This window comes from Plutella xylostella, chromosome 10, assembly GCF_932276165.1.
Source record: "Plutella xylostella chromosome 10, ilPluXylo3.1, whole genome shotgun sequence".
Classification (NCBI taxonomy): domain Eukaryota; kingdom Metazoa; phylum Arthropoda; class Insecta; order Lepidoptera; family Plutellidae; genus Plutella; species Plutella xylostella.
In genome coordinates, this window is record NC_063990.1 from 2399817 (window position 1) to 2423016 (window position 23200).

The 23200-nt window shown below is 38.5% G+C and overlaps 2 protein-coding genes across 7 annotated transcripts in view; one reads left to right on the forward strand and one right to left on the reverse strand.

The window, feature by feature from the left end:
• Positions 1-23200, forward strand: part of LOC105394631 (rho GTPase-activating protein 23) — a 277190-nt gene that overhangs the window by 71098 nt on the left and 182892 nt on the right. The gene's annotated exons all lie outside the window — the stretch shown is intronic.
• On the reverse strand, positions 8646-11109 carry LOC125489036. Its single transcript, XM_048623387.1, has 6 exons — positions 10690-11109; positions 10269-10449; positions 9990-10175; positions 9629-9832; positions 9293-9367; positions 8646-8776 (listed from the first exon to the last, which is right to left on the reverse strand). The coding sequence occupies exons 1-6, from the start codon at positions 10704-10706 to the stop codon at positions 8753-8755; spliced, it is 687 nt and encodes a 228-aa protein (XP_048479344.1). The 5' UTR covers positions 10707-11109; the 3' UTR covers positions 8646-8752.

Consider the following 23200-nt stretch of genomic DNA (forward strand, 5'->3'; position numbering starts at 1 on the left):
ATAAGAAGAAGGCTAGAGAGAAGAGGATGAAAATGATTGCTAATGAGGGTTCATAAAAAATGCGGGATATCTCGTACGGAGATTTTCAGAGGAAACATGTAACATTTGATGTCGTCTCTTTTTTTATATCTTTCTTTCTTACCATCATTTAATAAAATAGAATTGTTCAGCAGTTTGAGCTTTTCAGAGGTATGTAGGTATCTAAGTGCTTTTTAGACGCAAGATACTTCTGAGGCGATGCTAGTTTGGTTAGTTTTGTTTGTTTAAATAAAAAAGGTTAAAAGTCGTTGTTTAACATACTATACCTTAAGTATACCATAAAATCAGTCAGAAAGGTTCGATTGGTAGGTATTGAACCCAGCGCCATATGCTCAGTACTCGATACTCAATATCTTATCGGGTCGTCAACCTTTTAAGAAGCTAATCGAAGCCGTATTATAGTTTCCTTGTTTACCTGTTATGTGTATACAGGGTGATATAATATCTTTACTTAGTATATTGTGGACGCAACCAGTTTTATATATTTATTATTATCTTTAGTAAGTACCTACGTTTGATGTTAAAGAATAAATAGTAAAATTATATTATAAAAAAATATATGTCGTTACTTTTTAACGCATTATGAAGTATTACGTACTTTTAATCAGAACAAAATTTTAATAATTATAGGTAAAGACTTGCTTACTGGGCCACAAGTTTGCTAAATTTTATAGATGTAAATCGGATGTCGTAACATGTCGATTGGATTTCGCGAGGAAATCACATGTTCCAAATAACTGTCAAATATGTCATTTCTTCGTGTTTAAATGCAATTAACATGTATAAAACTTATTAAACTGCGGCCCTGGTTTGGACACCCTGTATGTAAAGCCGCAGTTAGATAAAATCCCGCGCCCGCGCACAGCTCTAACTACTAATCTTTGGAGACCTTTCGTTGAAAACTGATATGTAATGGATAGGGTTGGAGTTTATCGGATCCGTTTAGATATAGGTACGAATAAGTATACCTACATATTTCTTTTGTATCAAATGTCTGACATAGGACTTATTTTTTTGAGAGTATTTGAGTAATCCAAGAGTTATATGCTTATATATACCCACATACATACATGTCGAAGAATTACAATTCAATCCCCCATATTGCAAATCGATCGTACAGAAACCAGTCTGGCCCAAGTGGGCCTGGCACAAGACAAGACAATTCACAAATTCGTCATCCATTCGCCTCGACAAACGGAAGAAACTTGAACAATGGCTCAGGCTACTGGGTTCGACCCTACTGCACCCGTCAGTGGACCCACAGAATTGATCTGGATTATTTTGAATACATTATAAATGATGTTCCTCAAAGCTTATCCCAAGATGATAGGTTTGAAGACAGGGCCTCTAGTACGAGTTTTGCAATTTATGTAAATGAAAAAAGTTTTGGTTTTTCCTCTGTCATCTGCATACATTATCCGTCAAAATTTTCATGATAGTTTCCCCTGGAGGCGCCACTTTGTATGCGAGAAAACTGAAACTTTTATAGTTTTCGTCAAACTATCAAACTAGGAGGCTAATCATTTCATCACTGTGACAAATACTAGAGGCCCTAAAGCGGTTCTTTATTTGTCACAAGAATTTATCCGTCATATTAGGTTAACTAAATGACACCGGGTTCCTCGTTATTCTATCACAAAATGCGTGCGTTACTCACATGTTTTTAACACTGATAATGTACATAATTTTAGTTAAGTACATTGTGTGGTCCTTACTTGAACTGAGGTTGGACTCTAAAACCGGAGAATAACATAAATCTTTCACATCAGACCACCACCCACCTGGATCAGGTATGCAGTTGGTACCAAATGTGATTTGATTTTACGATTCGCTTTCGATTTTCATAAAATGAAATGAAAATTTAGTTATGCAAACACATGTCTTTATACGTCATATATAAATACGTCAATTTATTGATTTCAATTCCTATGTGCCTATGTATGTGTACTTTAAATCCCGTATGCGTAGATAGATAGAGACTAGATCGCCACGATCGTCTATCGATCGTCGATACTTATTTCATTTCAACTCAGGAATAATCGCTCTGTAGGTATTTGGTTAAATCTAGTAGAAGCACTCATTAATATAAATTTTATTGTAGTTACCTAAGTAGATAGTATGGTATTGTTGCAAACTATTAAATTGCACCGCCATAGTAATGGTAAATATGTGTATCGAATGCACCGACCAGTTACTTGCATACATACAAATGCAAATCCGGATTTATATATGCAATCGTCTTAAAAATTGCTGGAACGATTACTATGTAAACTGCATATAGTGTAAGATGATTCTAAAATTATGTATAATATTCATTTCAAGGATTATTTATTTTCATTCATGCAATTTTCTCGTTTACTTCCCGGGATTCCTGGGTAAGCTTAAATATTTTATTTAGCAGCAATTTCTCTTATTGAATAGGCGTATAACATGTCTTTTATTCATATTTAAATCCCTAAAGGTTCAGATTTCAGCGCGCAATATGAAACATTGGTAATCCAGCTCAATCCGGATAGAACCGGGCGGGTCCGTATGAGTTTGCGGCGGTGTGCCGGCATGAATCATAGATCATAGCGCGCTGAGAGGGCGTAGGTGTCGGGAGCTTCCCGGCCCACACGCAGGGACCAGTTGGTCCGCCACTGCTGACTTGTTTGCACTTATAAAGACTATAAGTTTAGTTTATTTGAAATCTTGTTGAAGTTTAAATGATGCTTTTATGCGTCGATTCTACATATTAAAAATCATTGTTGTTGAAAATGGCTTGGCCAGAAGTCAATTCCTCATCGCTTATGTTCGATTAGGTAACCTAAGTTAACTAGGAAAACCAAGCAGTTTTTATTTTGACTGTGTGATAAAAGTTTGATTAAAATCGCTTATTTGACTGTGTGACTAAAGGTGTACCTAAATCGTATCAGTTTAAAAATTATATGGTAATTTCACATATATCTGTAGGATCAATCTAGTCGGTTCAAAACAATTGCGTTTATTCCACTGCACCCAGTCAGTCAAGAAATTCAAGAGAAATTTAAGTTACAGTTGGAATCACGACTACACTGTCAGCCACAATCAGTGTGTACCAACGACGTTCCACCTTTTCACAGCCCTCAGCGTAACCTAGCAAGCACTACCATATCAAAACCAAATTACCTACTAGGCACGCGCTAGCCATCGATCGAAGGACCAATTTCATAGATAATCTACTCTCAGATGTCGAAGCACGCACTCAGCCCGGGGACATTTTTCACTGGCCAATAGAGAAGCTAAATTATAGGCTTTTTACAGCTTAATGCACCTGTAAATAGGCGATAGGCATCAGGTATGCGTGTGACGCTTGGCCCAAGGTGTAGAAGGAGGCTGTACAAGCGGGACTTTAAATCCGTTTCCGTTCAATTGACTGTTTACATTTTATTCGGTTTTCTCGTTACACTGCCTCTTATTTCGGCTATGGAGTGGATCCTTCCAGACCAATATACTGTTGCTACACCTTAGTATTTTAATAGGCTATATCCTTCCATTACCGTCTTTATCAACTGTCCACCCATTCTTTCATTATCTGTACCCTGTCACTACATCTCTCTTTAAATACTCTGTTCTAACCTTCTACCCTTTCCTTATTAGTATGTACACACTCGCTACCTTTAACTCCTTTACTATCGACTCGCTAAATCTCATTCAATGGCCACTCCCGACTCGCTACATCTCACTCCATGGCTTCTCCCGACTCGCTATATCTCACCCTATGGATTCTCACGACTCACTACATCTTACTACATCTCACTCCATGGCCTCTCTCTACTCGCTACATCTCACTCCATGGCCTCTCCCAACTCGCTACATCTCACTCCATGGCCTCTCCCGACTCGCTACATCTCACTCCATGGCCTCTCCCGACTCGCTACATCTCACTCCATGGCCTCTCCCGACTCGCTACATCTCACTCCATTGCCTCTCCCAACTCGCTTCATCTCACTCCATGGCCTCTCCCAACTCGCTACATCTCACTCCATGGCCTCTCCCAACTCGCTACATCTCACTCCATGGCCTCTTCCAACTCGCTACATCTCACTCCACGGCCTTTCCCGACTCGCTACATCTCACTCCATGGCCTCTCCCGACTCGCTACATCTCACTCCATGGCCTCTCCCGACTCGCTACATCTCACTCCATGGTCCCTCCCAACTCGCTACATCTCAGTCCACGGCCTCTCCCAACACGCTACATCTCACTCTATGGCCTCTCCGTGCACGCTACATCTCATTCCATGGCCTTCACCGACTCGCTACATCTCACTCCATGGCCGGAGCCCGCAGCACCCGTAGGGCGGCGCGGCGGTGCCCGGTAGCGAGCTACTTTCACTGCTCGGCCCAGCTCCAACACGAAAACCGACTAATAGCTATGAGTTATGGCTGCGTCTGTGTGTTTTCACTATTTGCCTTTGTATTATGCTTTAGTGGCATGGATAACGACGGCCATGTGATGTTGATCTGCAAATAAAGGCGGTTCTGTAAAAGCTTGTGGTGGATACTTCGCTGAGTCAAAAAAGTATTATATTTCAAACGAGAACCAAAAACACAGGTTTTTTTTTTGGTAAAGTTATTTTTTTAATTTTAGATTTCTCTAGAATACTGTGGATATTACGATGTTTCAGTGATTATTCAATACTGTATGCAGCATAGAATTATGCCCAACAGTCTAATTATAATCATTTCGACTAATACTTTACGCCAACGCATCGGTAAAAACATAACATCAAATTACACAAACCCAGACATAGTGGGATAGGTTTAGTTTAGCACTTAGTTTATTTATGGGAATATCGTAAATAGTTAAAACAGTGAAAGCTAATAGTAATGAGCCATAAACATGGTTCAATATGAGTTTCAACTCGTGGTATGTATCTAACATCGACACTAAAAGCACTTTACGCTGACTTTACGTTCTTATTGCAGTAAATTTTAGAATGCAGGTTTTGTGTTCTATTGACTTTTATATGCAAAAGCCCACTTTGATTAAATTTAAGGCTTATATACTCGTATACGACGCACGAATTTAGAACTGTCGTCCAGCACGCGTAGCACAGTATGGCTGGGACAAGATATAAATGACAGCTAGTCGCAACAAATTGTGTGATACCAGTTGTCCTCACAAACGCTAACATGGCCAACACGAAATAATCACTACAAGATGTGAGTTACAGTTTTGACACAGAGATTTGACGTTTTATCTTATTTGCTAACACGGGTGAACCAATTTGCCCACACATGTCACATTTTGACATTTGTTTGGTTTGCATTATATCACTCAAGTTTGAAGGTGGTGATATAAATATTTTAGTGAGACAAGTATTGTTACAATGGCGGTCAATTATTTTAACTTTATACTTGCCCAGCAAGAAGAGGCACACGAAAGAAAGATAACGAGGAGCAGTGGCGGCTGGTGCCTCAGATACCCGGTGGTGCACTTTATGGGTTTAGTAAATTTTGGAAGAAAAATAGATTAGGTACAATAGGTACCTTGAAAGTAAAAAATTTTACCTTAATATTTTACCTTATTTATATTTTAAATCCATTCTGCGTTCCTTTTTTGACGCGAAATTGCCTCTCCGCCGAAACGAAAACAACACACGGAAAGCAAAATAAAGCATTTAGTCTCTCACATCCACATAACCATTTCTTTTTATTGTACATTTCACTTTTGAAAATTCAGGTATAAGTTTAATTTTTTGTTTTGCACTCCTGTTTTAAGATGAGAAAAGGCCGAGGCGGCCCAGCAGATTTAATGTCCAGTCTATTTTGAAATGTCCTATTGCTTTTTATGAAGTCCATATTGTATTTTGCACTCATTTTCACTCACACACACACATATACACTCACGAAATATTTACTACTTTCTTAGTTAATAAGTAATTAGAGTAACAAATTAATTACGTATTCGCGCGCGAAAGGTGAAACTGCGACAATGACATGACAAGTGCATCGTTCGTAGGTCACGCCACCGGTCAAGGCCGCCGCCCGCGCCTCCCGTGGCGTCATTCGTATGATTTCGGCAATTTCCGGTCGCGTGCGGCGCACGAATTTATCCTAGAACTGCATACAGTTTGTACTGAGCATCTTCCGTCTCACGCGCCGGGCGATTTCCATCCTGTTTCATACTACATGTAGGAGCTCGCCCCGTGCGACAATCCGAGCGCACGAGGCCGTTTTTGTTCAAGCAAAAATAAGATCTAATTCTTTAACAGTAGAAATCAAAATAGGCCAGCTCGATTTAATTTAACTCGTAAAGTTCGAATGATTTATGTAATTTCTGTTTAGGGTAGGTATTACGGTTGTTATATTGGTATTTTTGTGAAGTTTTCTTTAGACGTACCTAGTACCTACCTAGTCTAGTATGGTATAGGAAGAAGGAAGGTACATATTTAGAAGGTTTTTAAATGGTAGTGCGTTGCACGGGCGCACTTAAGGTGCAGCCGCCACTGACGAGGAGGATGATACGGGACTCCCATAACCCGTTTGAAATGCCAGCAACTGAATTCCAAAAAGTTTTTCGGCTAACCAAAGAAATGGTGTTATTCTTGTGCGAGGAATTAAGGGTGGAATTACAGCCCATTAATGAGGAAGATGGTCTGCCCATCCACATAAAAGTGAGTACAAGGACGCTTTCAATATTTTTTATTAAGTTACAAGCTAATGAATGCAATGCGAGTCCACAGAAGTTGCCTCTCGGAATGATGTGAAACTTTTGCTTTAATATGTCCGGCCAACCTTTTACAGTCAGCGACTAATGCTAATCCTTTCACAACGGCAACGGTGAAAAACCCTAGTCTATTGTTTGTCACCAACATGCTAAAAACTAGGAATAAAAAGTAGGTTTACAAGAAATCAAATGACTCTAATGAATCTCACATACTTAATCTATTCTTTAGGTTCTCACAAGTGTTCGACTACTGGGTGATGGTAGCTACCAGAGGCCTACCGGACAAGATCACACTGTGTGCATTGCCCAAACCACTGTGAGCAAATACCTCGCTCAATTTACCGAAGCAGTGAATAGAGTGTAAGTACATAGTCTATGAACTTTATGCTTCTTATTCCATTCCATGCAGTGTGCCAGGTGCATTCTTACGCCCTACAGAGAATATAATATGATATAATAACTTTACTTATGTATGTTATAAATAAAATGGTATCTTATTGTAACACATATTTTAACATTACTGCTTTTTTAGATTACTGCCAAAATGGGTGTACTTTCCTGCTACTGAAGCAGAGAGGCAAGCCCTCAGTAGAGGGTTTCAGGAGAAGTTTGGTGTACCAGATGCAATTGGTGCGGTTGATTGCACCCATGTTGCAATATTCCCCCCGCCAGGACCTCAAAGGGTTCAATACCGGAACAGAAAGGGATACCATTCCATCAACACCCAATTGGTAATTGCACCTGTTATAATTTGACACTACACTGAGGTAAATTGTAGTAGCGAGAAAAGTTGAATATAATTATAATGTGTGATGTGGGTTCGATTCCCGCCCTTCACATCTACCAATGAGTACTATCTACTATATACCATTGCTGCATTGCTCTTACGGTGAAGAAAAACATCGTAAGGAAACCTGCATATTATCATCTACTTACTATATTTAGCACATCATGTGTAAACCATTGACATAAATAAATAATAATTTATTTCATAGCCAAACTTAAACTTAATTACAAAAAAAATCAAAGTTAACAAGCATAGATTTAGGCTGTAAGCTATATGCATGAATAATATGTCCCCTGATACTCAAACTAGGTAAAAACCTGTAAGATTTGTGGTCACATATATGTGTAAACATATTACTTTTTCTGTAGTGTGAACCCACCAACTCGCAGTGGGAAATGGTCCAAGCTTAGAAAGGTAGTTTAGACTACCTAGACCTTGGATATGCACAAATATTACTGTTTAAATTTGGTGGGCGTATTTCATATATGTTTCTTTTTTTTTATTGAATTACAATTGTAAATGAGTCATCTTATTTATCATTACTAATCATAAAACAGGTTTGCGATGCTGACTGCCGAATTCTGCATGCTAATGCACGGTATCCTGGAAGGGTCCATGACCAATTCATCTTTAATCACTCAAATCTGAGGAGAGAGATGAGTCGACTATACGAGGCTCGAATTGGCTCATATTATTTATTGGGTAAGTTATTCATTACTCACATAGATACGACAGTAAAAAACTTATTTAATTTACTTAAACTTTTAATGATTAAACTATGAAAAATATATAATTAAAACAATTGTAGATATTAATTAAAACTAGAAAAAAACAACTAAGTGAGAGATCATTTATGTCCTTAACTATCACAATTATTCTTACTAACTATTAATAACAAAGCTAAAAATCTTAACAACAAGAAACTATTTTTATTTTAAGTAGGCACCAATCAGTCTTATGTATCTTAAACTTATGATCATTTATGTCCTTAACTATCACAATTATTCTTACTAACTATTAATAACAAAGCTAAAAATCTTAAAACAAGAAACTATTTTTATTTTAAGTAGGCACCAATCAGTCTTATTGTATCTTAAACTTATATGTATATTAACTACCACAGCTATAAAATCAACAAAAAATATCCTTTATTAGGTATTCTTACCTATCGAGTGTCACAATAATCAGTCTTACATATCTCATAATATCTTAATCTATAAAATAATTATTTCTTCACCACCATTTTCTGCCAAAAGTCTGTAACAAATAAAAATGTTTCAGGAGATTCTGGTTATGCCCTCGAGCCTTGGGTCATGACTCCTATCGTGGATGCCCCAGAAAATAGCCCAGCTGACCTGTACACACAGTGGCACTGCAAAGCACGCAATTGCATTGAGCGGACAAATGGGTATCTCAAGGGTACCTTCAGATGCCTTGGACATGACAGGGTACTTCATTACAGCCCAGAGAAGGCCTCCGCAATAATATATACATGTATAACACTGTATAATATTATGAAGCATTACAGGTTGGTAAATTATTTTTCTTTGACTACAAAACAACAAAATGAAATTGAAATGGGCAGCTTATTTTTTGTAAAATGAAAGCTGAATATTAATATTACAAATATATTTCAGGGTCCCATTTGGGAATCACGATGATGAAGTCAATGAAAATGAAGAGGGAAATGCCGAGCCTGTAAGACCAGCTGGCGCTTTGCTGCGTGCAGGACAGCAGCGTCGATTACAGTTAATAAATAATTTCTTCACTTACATTGCGTCTTCTTTCTGCCCTTATCTTAAATACGTTGCCCGTATAGGAATTTCCCTCGACTGTGTCATTAAGTCTCTGGAAAGAATTATCAATATAATAAAAGTTTACGTACCTATAGTATGTAAAATTTTCAAATAGCTATATCAATTTATAAAATAGTTAAATAACTGAGAGCTGTATGAGCAGGTAAAGATAAGTTATCTTACTCTTATTCAATTAGTTAAAATTTTGGCATGTACAATCACTTCTAACTATAAACAGTAAAAATCTGCATGTTTGCATGCACATCTAAGTACCTATAGATTATAATTGATTATTATTATTATGTATACTCACATTTAATAGGACATTTTGGTGCTGCAACAGATTATTATGTTCCTGTTGCATGTTTAAAAATGCAACAGGTGGTTGTTGTTGTCTGGGCTGTCCAGATCGCTGGCGACGCCGGACTCTGGTGGTCCTAAGTGGACTACTTTCAGCATAATCATGGAGAGCCACTTCTGTCTCAATAGTTATAATGGGCTCATCGGTTGCTACAATCTGTAAGACAAAGATAAAATCAAGTTGAATTATTACATAGCTAGCTAAAAACGAAAGAAGTCACATTTTGCATGGAAATAGCTGGATAACATGAGAATCCCAACTTTCACAGTTAAATAAAGCTTGCTGGAAATTCTAAAAGGGTTTGAATACTTACAACTTCCCTCCCAATATTTGTTTCCTCCGGGCCTATTCCTACCGAGCAATCTTGCCCTATGGCGTCTAGCACTCTCAGTGCAACATTGGAGACACTGGGCACTTCTATTATATTGCCAGTGGCATTTCTTGCAGTATTGGCTGCTGCATTTTCTTTGCGCGCCTTTCTTTTAAGGTCTCGCCATGTCTGAAACATAACATTTGGTTTTAATACTAACAAAAACATCAAAACCACCCATGCAAAATAATACTAATATGCTGATTATTCATTAATTAATACCTGCTTCCACTGCACAATACTTTTGTCAGGGCCAATTTCTTTAAGGACGTCTCGGACCTCTTGCCATTTTGCCTCCATAAGTCTTGCCCCTAACGGTCCTGTGAATTCGCCATTGGCCAGCATGTGGTCCTGGCTCATTATATCGGCCAGCTTGGCCAGTTGTGCATTGTTGCTTCTGATTCTGTAATTAAATTGATTGGATCAACTAAACTTACTCATCCCTTATATATTTTTTATCATACTCCCAATGATGATTGTTCCTCTACTGTACATAACTAGAACTTGTATTATGGTGACTATTTAAGACATTTTCTATTCTAAACCTCTTGGTAGGCAGAGCTGTTGAAAACTTTCGGATAAGTTCGGACATTAAAAATGTTTCAATGATAGAAGACAGAGTAGATAATATAATAGTACTTACTGTTTTTTTCCTTCCATTGTTTAGTAGTTAAGGGCTAACTCCTTTGGGCAAGCGAGGTCGTTTATAACATTCAATACCTATCAAGTTTAAGTTATAATAAGTATATTATTTATTCTAAAACGCAACCGAAATAATGAAAACAGAATAGACGTTTGAAGACGTCAAAAAAATTGTCTCATAAACTGTCAAAAAAACCATAGACAATACAAACAAGAGCCACAAATGAGGGATTTTCAAAAAAAAGAACGAATGAAATACATATTTCCACAGAGCAGAAAAGTTTCAGTGTCACTGTGGCTTATATCCAATCACACAACTAAAATGAGTCCCATGTACACCCTATGCTAACATTTAAGACTGATATCAAAAAGTGACTCGATTTAAACAGTCACTTCACATCTTGTCTTATTATGGCCATACTAGCAGGGGCGTATTTACCCTAGGGCTAAAAGGGCTACAGCCCGGGGCGGCAGGCGGCGAAGGGCGGCCCAGGAGCGGCCGCTAGGCCGCCCTTGCCTTGGACTTTAGGTTGGAGGATAAAAAAAAGTACAGAACAATATTTTAGGACGTAAGCCTAGAACGGCCCTGAGCCATCTTTCCATATGTTGATTTAATGTCTTAAGAAATATGATTTAAAGTATGAACGCCGCCTTCGTTCTTTTCTGAACCGGTGGAATAGTCTAATTTTTTTTCGCCTTGGTAGGGTAGGGTTCTTGAAGGAAATCTTAAGTTTTTTTTGCCTAACTCAGTCGCCCGCCCTGCACAAGTTTATTTCTAAAAGTTCTAAAATGTACTCGTCTATCCAGATTTTTTTTTTCTTCTGAAGATATCATTATGTATGCAAATCTATCACCACAATGTTCCTATAGATACATAATTATGTAGGTAGGTGTAGGTACTCTACACTTCTTCATTCGTGTCAGTGAACATGCGAATTTTTAAATTTGTCCAGACCAAAACGAAGCAACTTTGATAGCATTCTGGTTGGCCTGGAGTAAGTCTTCCCGTGTGCAGGTGGAAGGGCACAGGGGGCAGGAGAGCACATGCTCCATAGTCAGGGAGCAGTACCACAGTGGCATTGGTATTGGTAGGTTAGTACCAACGGTATAGCCCCACTTGGAAAGATTGTCCTTGCAGCAGCTGCTACCTCTGCTCGCAACCGATTTAGAGTCTTCCAAATGTGCCAGGGGAGACTGATACCATTAGCAAGTTTTTCCTCAAGAGGTAGGAAAGGATCCTGGGGCTGCTTTCCCTCCCAGAGCCTTAGCCTTGCGTTTTGTGGGTTTTCATCCGTTAAGGACACCTCACTATTTAGAAACGCTTTGCGGTTCTTAAGGCGGGAAGGTGCGGCAGTATGTGAGTAAAGTGTATGTCTGGAGTCGCATTCTTGTTTGCCTTTCTCAACAGAACATGCCACTTTTCGCCGTATGCTAGAGGGTGCTATGCTATCCCAACCCAGAGAGTAGACCTTGTAGAGCGGTGTCGGTTTGAGACATCCCGTTACTATATATACAAACTGTGTCGTTAAGAGCAAAATCTACTTCTCTAGCATGCGTGGACCTTGTCCATATCATCATCAGCCAATAATCATCCACTGCTAGACATAGGCCTCTCCCAAGAAGCGCCACAACACTCGGTCCTCGGCCTTCTTCATCCAACCACTACCGGCTCTACCCGCCTAAGGCCGTCAGTCCAGCGGGTAGGAGGGCGTCCCACGCTGCGTTTGCCTGTTCGTGGTCTCCACTCGAGAACTCGTCTACCCCAACGGTTATCGGTTCTTCGGCAGATATGACCAGCCCACTACCATTTCAGCTTGCATATTTTGACAGCTATGTCGGTAACCTTAGTCCTCTGACGGATAACCTCATTTCTGATACGATCCATCAGAGAAACCCCAAGCATAGCTCTCTCCATAGCACGCTGGGCGACTTTAAATCGGTCAACCAGTCCTACCGTCAGTGTCCACGTCTCTGCACCATACGTCATCACTGTATGCACTGGTTTAAGACTTTTGTCTTCTGGCTCTGAAGAATGGGAATCTTGCCCATATGGGGCAGGCAAATTCGGCTGAGAAGCAGAGTGCTAAGCTACTTGTTCGTAGAACTTGCGGAGCGGCGCCCCAGCTGGTAGAAGAAAGCCGTTGCAGAAGTTTGTTTCGGGAGCTGACTTTCTTCTTGGTGTTTTGGCAGTGGGTTTTGTACGTGAGGGATCTATCCAGGGTCACCCCGAGGTATTTTGGTGACGAGCAGTGCTGGATTTTTTAAGTATGAAAGTCAGCCTTTGTTCTTTTTTGAACCAGTGGAATGTTTTTTTTCCGTTTCTGTATTTTTAAGGAAATCTAAAGAAAAAAAATTGCCTCATTCAGTCGCCAAAGTTTATTTATAAACGTTCTAAAATGTACTCGTCTATCCAGTAAAATCTTTTTTTTTGGTCGGAATGCAAATCTATCACCACTCATCCATCTTTTACATATGTAGGTCAATAGGTACTATACACTGACTGCTCTTTTTATTTTCTTTCATTCCTTGATGGGGCGGAAAACTACAGGAGCCCAGGGCGCGCAATCTTTAAATACGCCCCTGCATACTAGCCGTGCAGAGTGTTACACTTAGAGACTTTGCCACTGTACAGTGTAATATTTGAGTTTGTGTCTACATCTACAACCCCTGATGGCAATGCCCTTTAAATGGCCCATTGTGTGTGTTCAAAATGTTAAAATTTTGCTGTGGTCATAATTTAGGCACAACATAATAACGTGTAAATATGTATGTCATTTTCCTGAGGCATATAAAATGCTTCAAAATTTAGCGGTCCCAAATTCTTACAACCATAAGAAATACAAAAAATACCCTCGGAACTCTTCAACTTATAAGCATTATGGCAATAAATCATGCAGGGTCTGGCTCCATATTTACTATAATTAATTTTAACAAAATGCCAATTATTGATGACTTCACGGCGGAAGTTCCATTTACAATTCCATGTACGAGCTCACACTACTGTTTATATACATTTACATAATTATTACATACTTGACTATGATTAATTAATCATTATTGTTCCGTACAAAATCTTATATTTTCCGCGCCGTCTTGTATTTTACCTGTGGCGATTGACCGGATTATATCTGTATGACAATAAAGTAAGTTTAAATAATAATATTGTTTATCTGGTAGTTGTAATGCCGTGTCCGGCAGTTAACAGTGAAAATATGTTTTATGTGTGTCTAGTTGTTGTGGTAACACCGTCTGTGTTTTAATTAAACAAATATCTGCCCGACCGGGAATCCACCCTTGAACCTTTGGCGCTTAGCTTCAATAGCTACTCGTATACACTTGTACCGTGTCTAACTCACAAATGGCCGCCTTCAAGAAAGCAACATCTGTTTGAAAATACATCGGCAACTCACTGTATTCGTGTAACCAACAAAAGTTCAAGGACGGCCTAATTGTTTATTTAATCATAACGTTCCACGCGCGACCTTCACCTCGACCTTGCGGCGTGACCTCGGGGGGCTCGGGGCGAACCTGACCTTTACCTTGAGGCATCGACTGCTGCCCTACCACAAGGCCTTTGGAAATCCTTGGTAGACTTTCAGGCATGCCCAGGGCTGTTCAGCGATTGCGTTCTGACGGTCATTTCGTGAACGTGGTGCACCCCAATCTGAAATTTTACTTAACTTTTTTACTGTATTTTTTTAAAAAAAATACGGTATTGCTTTGTATTTTTAGTCATTATTTCATTCTCGATTTTCTTTTGTTTCAGGTAAGTTCGAGCGGATTTCAACTTAGCGATTAAAATTATACTCGTGCATTGGTAAGTTAGGTTAGCATACAGCAAGGTTTATTTTTGGATCGCTAAGACAAGACTGTAGTAAATAAATTTGATTATGTAATTCAATAAGAAAATACTGGCTTTTCTTAATAGTTTTTAATCACCTGTATAAATTGACCAGAGATTATTTAATTACCGTATATAATTCGACACTGTCTTTGACGAAGAAAGTGTTATTACTAATATCTATAATTAGACGTCTAGTGTTGTCCATGTAGGTACTGTCAAAGACACATGAATTGAAACAATAATGTTTCAAGTTTTTTAAAATCACCAACTACTTTCACAACTTTTAATAAATAAATAAAATATATATGTGGGGACATCTCACACACGGCCATCCGACCCTAAGGTAGGCAGAACCTGTGTTATGGGTGTCGGACAGCTGATATATTTACACAAATACATAGATACATACTAAATATAAATATCAACACCAAAGACCCGGAGTAACTCAACATACGAACCCAAAATGTTCTAAGAAATATATTTTTTGTTTATTTCCTGTAAATTATTAAATCAAGTTAATATTAGGTATTTTATTCTGTACACATTAAGAAATTAATGTAATGTCCATGTTCAATTGTTTTGATATCGTGTTCCACAGTTTGTAAACAGAGCCATCACATTTCGACTCACATGTCTTCATATTAAACGTAACTTTCTCGGCTTTGTCAGCTGTCAATCAAGAATAATAATATTGTGTTGCGTTTAGCGTTTATTAAGAGGCATGTCTATGTTCATCGATTTATCATTGTTCATTTCGCTTTTCTATCGTACATCGGGAGGAGTCGGTGTTGCAAGGTTCACACCTTCCTTTCCTTTTAATTTTTTTTTTTGTGTGAGAGTAATTTATTGTTATTTGTCGGCGTCATTCTATCCAAGAGGTTTTTCCTTTTTATTTAATTATACATTGGTACGATTAACTACAAAGTAGCGTAATTATGTAATTTTCCAAACTAAGGAACAGTCAATGTTTGAATTAATCAATCGGGGATTTGATAGTTAGACAGGAAACAAAACTTTATAGCTACTTATGGAGCTGACTGTACTAATTTGATAATATACTAATAAAAATATATATATATTTATCTGCACAACACAGTTTCTCCTTCATCTTCACATTCTTCAATAATTTCATGACAAATGCACACATTTCCTGTCATCACCACCACCTGGCAACACCGTCTTTGGATATGACAGAGCAAACAGGCGGGCCGCGCCGCCCACGACACCCGCGATAGCGATCGCGCTATCGCGACACGGCATCGCGCGTTATACAACCGGCTATCTGCATCGATATCGGTATCGCAACACCTCGTCCCATCACTATTTATTGTGCGTCCGGCCGCCGGGTGTTGGTGGTGGCGGTTGTGATTGGAGACCCCGTTTGTATATTTGATTTAAATAAATAAATATGTGGGGACATCTCACACAAGGCCACCCGACGCCAAGCTAGGCAGAACCTGTGTTATGGGTGTCGGACAGCTGATATATCAACACAAATACATAGATAAATACATACTAAATATAAAATATCAACACATTCAACACCCAAGACCCGAGTACAAATATCTGTCTTTCAACAAATATCTGCCCCAGCCGGATTTGAGTAGTCTGCTATTCTATTCTATTCTGAGAGGGAGCAAAGTTCCTGTACGTGGCTCTCTAGTGTGGAACCTTTGTAAATGTCCCCTAAATTTTAGCTCAGCCAGCCTAGCTCCCGAGTAAACTGGAGCAGCAAGCCTGGTTGAGATAGGCGCTCTGTAGCTCCAAGAATAGATAATCTCGTTTCTCTAGTAGATGGACAGGATGGAGTAGTGTATCATATTATTATATTCCCCCTAGATCTGAATTTTGTACCTACCTACTGTAAACAATTTAATCTCTTTACATAGAAATTGATGTCCCTATCAAATTAGTTTTGCACAATAAAATCAATTGCATAATTCGATTGTTGCTCAGCTAATACGAATGTTCGTATTTCATAATAATACCACATCTATGGAGTAAATTAATTCGTTTCGTTTGCCTCCTTATTTATGACGAACGTTTCAATTTCCTATACACTTGCATAAATTTAAAGGTTTATTCCTGATACACTCTCAGTTGAGTTTAATTTAAAATACGTGATTTAGGCCCTGTTTCACAATGTCTGGTTAGTGGCTACCTGTGAGATAAAATACATGCTGTCACTCTCTGATATTATTTTTTTGACAGTGACAGCATGTATTTTATCCCACAGCTAGCCCCAACCAGACATTGTGAAACAGGGCCTTAATCTTCTTAGTGATGTTTTATTTGGCTTGGATAGATGTTTTTTTTTATAAAGTTATTTAAGAATTTATCAAATAATTTCAGCAATGTTTTAGGTATATGCTTTACGTCTTTCATTTACGTTGCAGAAATAACGTTTATATATTATGTTGTTGCATTAATTTTATATTTTATTCATGATAGGAAAGCCCTGTATTTATTTCTAGACGCGAACGGGAATTACCTGAATAAATTGCATAGGGTTTTACGTCTTTCTTTCGCTGGCGCAGCGAGTTCCGTCATGAAAGTTTTTGTTTACGATACAAGGCGATTTATAGTCCCCATGTGCCATGTTATGGAACCCCGGCACTTAAGGCCGATCCACACACTGTTTAGTGCGAATGTTTAGTAGACATTGCTAAGTATTTATGGTAGAATCAAAAGTTTTGCATATACGATACAACAAGCCCAAAACAGTGTGTAAATCGGACTTTAGTGGGCGCTACACGTCACGAGTAGATTTGCAACTAGGTAGGTAAAGCAGATAGGTTGACCCATAAACTTAGTATATACTAAGTCTATGGGTTGACCAGTACCACCCAAGAGTTACCTAAAGTTATGCTGTATTTGTAACAGATTAGAGTTAATTTTCAATTGTGTATCCGTAATGGGGATGTCGTTGCATTATAATACATTTGGGGTAATTTTGAAGACTAAAAGAAATTTAAGAAACACTTTAAAAAGTCAAGAGATACGTTGTAAGTCATAAACTCTGCAAATGAGGAAAATACTAAAAGCTACAATCTAAGTAAGTATTGTTTATAATAGTCGTAGGTTTCTCTCACCACTGAAATAATATAAACCTCTAAAATATGTACAATTCAAACGTTTCGCCATTTATTACGGCCGAACAATCCTAGCTAAGACTATAATTAAATAATCAAGTTTATTGACAGTATCCATTTCACGAATATCGTGTGAACTCCGGCCGATCGAACAAATTAACGGGGCTCTGGTTCCTTCGCTTCATACGACCAGTGGAGATAGACCTCTCCAGATCCTTTAATCCCCGGACTGGAGAGAGAGTATATAGGTTTGTCGTCTGTGTGTCTTTCTGGCCATGTAGCACGGGGCGCTATTAAGACGTGACAAGAGTTCTCCGTCCCGCTCGCTCTTGAGGCTGCGCGATGTGAGTGAGCACGATGTAAAACTCTTGTCGCGTCTTAAATGCGCCCTGTACTAGCCCTTCTGATTATGTGTCGGATGGACTTACTGACAAAACAGCTTGAATAGTTATGTTTCCAATTAACTATCGTCGGCCAGGCCATTAACTTAGGCCAGGTTATTGTGATTTGGAATAAAAAGCTACCTAATACACTCACGGGCGATGAAAAGGTTCCACTCAGAAAAGCATTAAATTTTATGTATCTTAGTAAAATAGGGTAGAGACCCCAGTAGTCGGCCGTTGATTGTGAAGGAATCTTTGTAATTTACCGGTACGGTACCAACAAGTTATAGAAAACTCAACGGGCCGACTACTGCGGGGCGGCAGAGTTTAGTGGTCTCTACCTATATGGGATTTTTCCTCGCGTTCATATGTACCACCAACCATACTTTTCCTTACCCCTTTTCTTTCTTTGTTTCTGCGTGTGAGACCATGTTGTATTTTCGATTAGGGTCCCTATACATTGGCTGAGGTAATTATTCAGCGTTGCGCCCACACCGCCCACGGCTTCCCACGGCAGTATTGTTCTGAAGCGGGGCCCGGGCCAGTAAACAATGCTTTCACCACTCAGCCCGGAACATTCTGCTAATTAATGCCCGTGTCTCTGGATCCGACCGTTTAACCCTGTCGTGGGTGCACTCCGGCGATGCGGTTGGCGGATTTGGTCGCATGTACAGATAGAAGGAGGAATTAAATAAGTATATAAGTGCATATTTCAAAAAACTTGATTCTTAATTTAAAAACCACTAATGTGAGTCATGCGCCCAGTTGAGGAACGTATTTAATGGAATTTTTTCTTTCTGCTTGTATGTATACTGTCAAAAGAATAGCATGGATATTATTTTTCACATATTAATCACATTATAATGTTCTTCCAATGTTTGTAACGAAACACCAGTAGGTACTATAAAGGTGGCATAGTGTTTGAGTTCACTCCATGTCCCAACACCCAAAGAAAACTTGCGCGCATTCAAGGTTACTATAGTATAGACCGGTCTACAAAAACGAACGAAAGATGAGAGCACGTACGTCACGTTTAAAATTACGAGATAGATGCTAATCGATGCAGAAACATATTTTTCTTAATGTACGCAGTGATCCCCAAAACACTATCCATTTCGCGCGGAACGCACGCCAATGTTCAACTTCGCCAAGTCTATACCCGGCTTTATGAATACGAGGCTTAAGGTTATACATGTCAGGCGCGTGCGCAGGCTCGTGTTAGAATTGGATTAATGAGCCGCTCGGACAATGGAGCGCCGCTAAGCAGCCTTAATTGACCTCCACTGATAACGATCTATTGAAAACGACCGCTCTGAACAAAATCACGCGATTTACGAGCTAACAAGACGGGATGCGATGACAAAGAATTGCGAAGTTTATGTGGATTTATTTATTAAGCCTAACACCAAAGGTTGGCTGGAAGAAATTTCGTTTTGGACATTAGCCCGCCTTTGTATGCTTACGTACATGTCTATAACTTTGTCACTTGAAAAAAATTATTCAATAACGTTTTTTTGTTTTTTTTATGTAAGTAACATCTTTTCAGAAAAAAATATATGTACGAGTATTATGTTTTTAAGGTTAGTACGGTTAAATTGGTTTATCTAAAGTTATACGCTCATTTGTTATATCATTACCTATTGTCGGTTGGATAAATTAGGTCTGTATTAAAAATATGAGTAGTATATCTTAATGTTATATCGACATAAGCTGTCCAGCGGTAATAAACCGCAGATTTTGAATATTCATGCACATACACTCTAAATGCACTTTCGCGACGAAAGCCTCGATGTTGAATACAAATAGTTCCTCTCTAACATCGTCGTAATTTCCATCATTTAGTTGATACAAGGTGCAAATTCATAAACTTTATGACTTTTCGCCTGATTCATTTCAAGCTAAGTAGAATCAAAGCAGTAAATTATAATATTATGTATTTAAGGTATGTATCTTCTCCGTGCTAAGAAAAACGACCTAAAAAAAGTGTTGATTTTATTGTATTTTAGATATAGTTTTTAGACACATATTTTTCATTGCAAAAAGGTGTTATAGGCGTTATTGACCCTGTGGCTTCAATAACGCAACATTAATGAATTGTAGTGTATTTGGATGTTTATGGTTAATATTCCACTGTTAAGGTATAACGGTCACATATCTTTATATTTATATTAATATTTTTGTAAGTATGAGGTAGGTACGTTTGAAGTATGAAGATATCTTACTTTTGCAGCGCGTGCAGCGCTAAAAGTCGTAAAACTTTTGCAGCCTATTTATTGGGTACTAAAATTGTTATAGCAACCACTTTCCCTGTTTACGTGAACTTTTCAATTCACTTACTATGTAAACTATCGGTGCTTGTCCATATATGTAATTTTATTAAAAAGTCTTCCCTGTTTACGCTCTATTATAAAAAGTACAAAAATTACATAAGTAAAGTCATAAAACAAGTTTTCTTTACTTCCTGTTTATTTATTTTGAATTTTTATTTCTGTCATAAATAAGTAACAAAACAGACTAACATAAATTCACAAGGCCGATGATTATCATCTATTTCCTAGGATAGGATAAACAAGATCCACCCCCTGTCAGTCTCAGCGATCCTGGTACCTGTTCGCAGCTCATTCTGACAAAGTATTTCAACAAATCGCCAGGCTCGCCTTCACTTCACTTCATTGTCTAGCCTCGAGCTGATGTACTTCAGCCTTCTTGTTCATCTGAAGTCCTGGTACTATCGAGGCCAAGTTATTTTATTCAAAGCTTTTTCGTATTCATAGGATTTTTTTCTGAAATTCTGTCTGACGACTGATCTGAGTATTCTGGCTTCAGGATTTGCAGAAGTTATAGTTTGATTGCGTAAACTCTTATTTTGAAAGTAGCTTATTTTATTTACTTAGCTTTTTTAGCTTACAATTCTTGTCACTATATGCTTTGTCGTTCAGCATTGCCATCATTCGGTTAACGAGACCATCGTCTTAATCGGATCGCGGACAACTCTTATCATATGTATAATACTGTTATAAGTTTTTAAACGAAATATTTTTTCTCCTTAATTTTGTGTTAATCTGTACATTGTGAAGTAAACTTGAAATAAATAATAATTATTTGAACATGATCTCGAACAATAACAATTACATCTGCACCTCATCACTTTCCCTCTCCCTCAGTTCCCACGCAGCCTCCTATTAATTTGCGAACTAACAACCATTGATTCACTGTTTTCTCTTCATTTGACTGTACTCCTGGTACTGCATTAATTAAAACCCTGAGTCGCACCCACGCACCGCGTAGAAAGTATGACCTAGGCTTAACTAACTGAAGTTACTGTAATGTTATACATACATCATACTTTATGTGGCTCGCCCTATACTTCATAGTAAAATAGATAGTAAAGACTTGTCATTGGTAAATACACCTATGCATAGAGGTATAATAGGTAGGTAGGCCCTGCCCACCAGTATATGTCGCAGCTACCGACTTATCGCTCTGGAATTTGTACTCCTGTCATAAAATCTACAATATTAATCAATACTACTACCAACTACCAGCTACTACTGAATATCCTCTATGATACTCATTTCCTACACGCTACATGTAATGTCATTATTAGCAATAACTATTACTAATTTTGTGGGCACATAAATACATGCTACTTCTGTTTCTCCCATCCCTAACCTACGATTTTCACCGCAGAAACAACAATTTGTCAACGTTACCTAACCGGTAATCAGAGTTGAATAAATAATAAGCAACAATGAAGAATAGGAGACAGTAAATACGGCACATAACTTGCGGTTCCGGAGTTGATACCGGCGGGAGTGGGCAGGGAGCAGCTATTATGGGCGCAAAGCCTTTTGTTGTATGAAATTTCAAGTTTTGCCCAGAAACAGGTTGGTTTTCGCCAACGATAAAAACATTCCAGCCACCATAATATGGATGACTTATGGATGAAGTACTGGTAAATAAAATTATTAAATCTTATATCGAATAAAAAAGTATGCGTTGAATTTAATAAAATAGTTATTATATAATTTTCAGTATGTAAAGCCTCTCATGTTTTCAGCGTTGCACTCGCGGCAGCAGGCTTCTTTACTGTGGTTTCATGCACTTTCATTACGCAGTCTGTTTGATTTGCAAACTGAATGAACCGCGTCCGCGCCGCGCCGGCTGGACTGGACTATTTTTAGGACTTTCCGCTATAAAATGCACCCGCGTATAAAGCAAAACCTCGCATTCGTCCCAACAATTTTCACTTCCATTCATACCAGGCTTTTATACTGCATTGAATTATGCATTTCTATACGTCCGCAATACCACTCGTTCTCATTTCCGTCATATGCAACGCATACATTCTCATTTTCTTGTTAAGGACATCGATCGTGGGTGTCGATTAATTGCCGCCAATCTTTTAATCTTCATTACAGATCTGACACGAGAGCACTATATTTCTTTTTGTCGCAACCGATTGAGATTGTCTGGTTCCAATATTTTTTGTGTCAATAAATAAAGATATCAATGCACCAGTTACGTAAGATCTAAAGGTTATCGCTCCTAATTTATTGCATAAAAGTATTAGCAATTCAGTCTGGGTAAGCCGCTTTCTAATCTGCGAACGCGAAACCCGATTAAGCCATTATGATGTTAGTATAAAATAGTACATTGTAGTCACGCTTGATTATTGTGCCGACGCAGGCACAGGCTGTTATGGCGGACACCACGAGACGCTATCGCGCCGAGCATCGATATCGTATCTGTATCGATGTTATCGATAAGCTGACCCCTGGCTTCGGTGTCAATTTTACGCTCAACGCCAACATCGTTAGGGAAGTAAGGGCTGTTTGACGTACATAGTGCACAGATTTGCGGATATTCCGTATATTTTTCGAGAGTAATGAACTTTTTTTACCGTAGACAGTAAGATTAAAAATCAATATTAAAACACCTTGATAATAATAAGATAAATAGTAAATAGAAGAAACATACCAATACCACCAAATTATTCGAGCGTATTGATTCGTAGCCTAAAGAATCGTGATTGGCCAAATCCAGCGACAACATTACAACATCATTGGCTAAGGACAGGTTGGAATGCCAGCTATGATGATCAGATAGGACGGGGAAGAACGCGGCTCAAATACCTCTCTAGATCTTAGATAAGATCGGTAAAAACTGAAAGAATCCAACGACAAGTCTCGT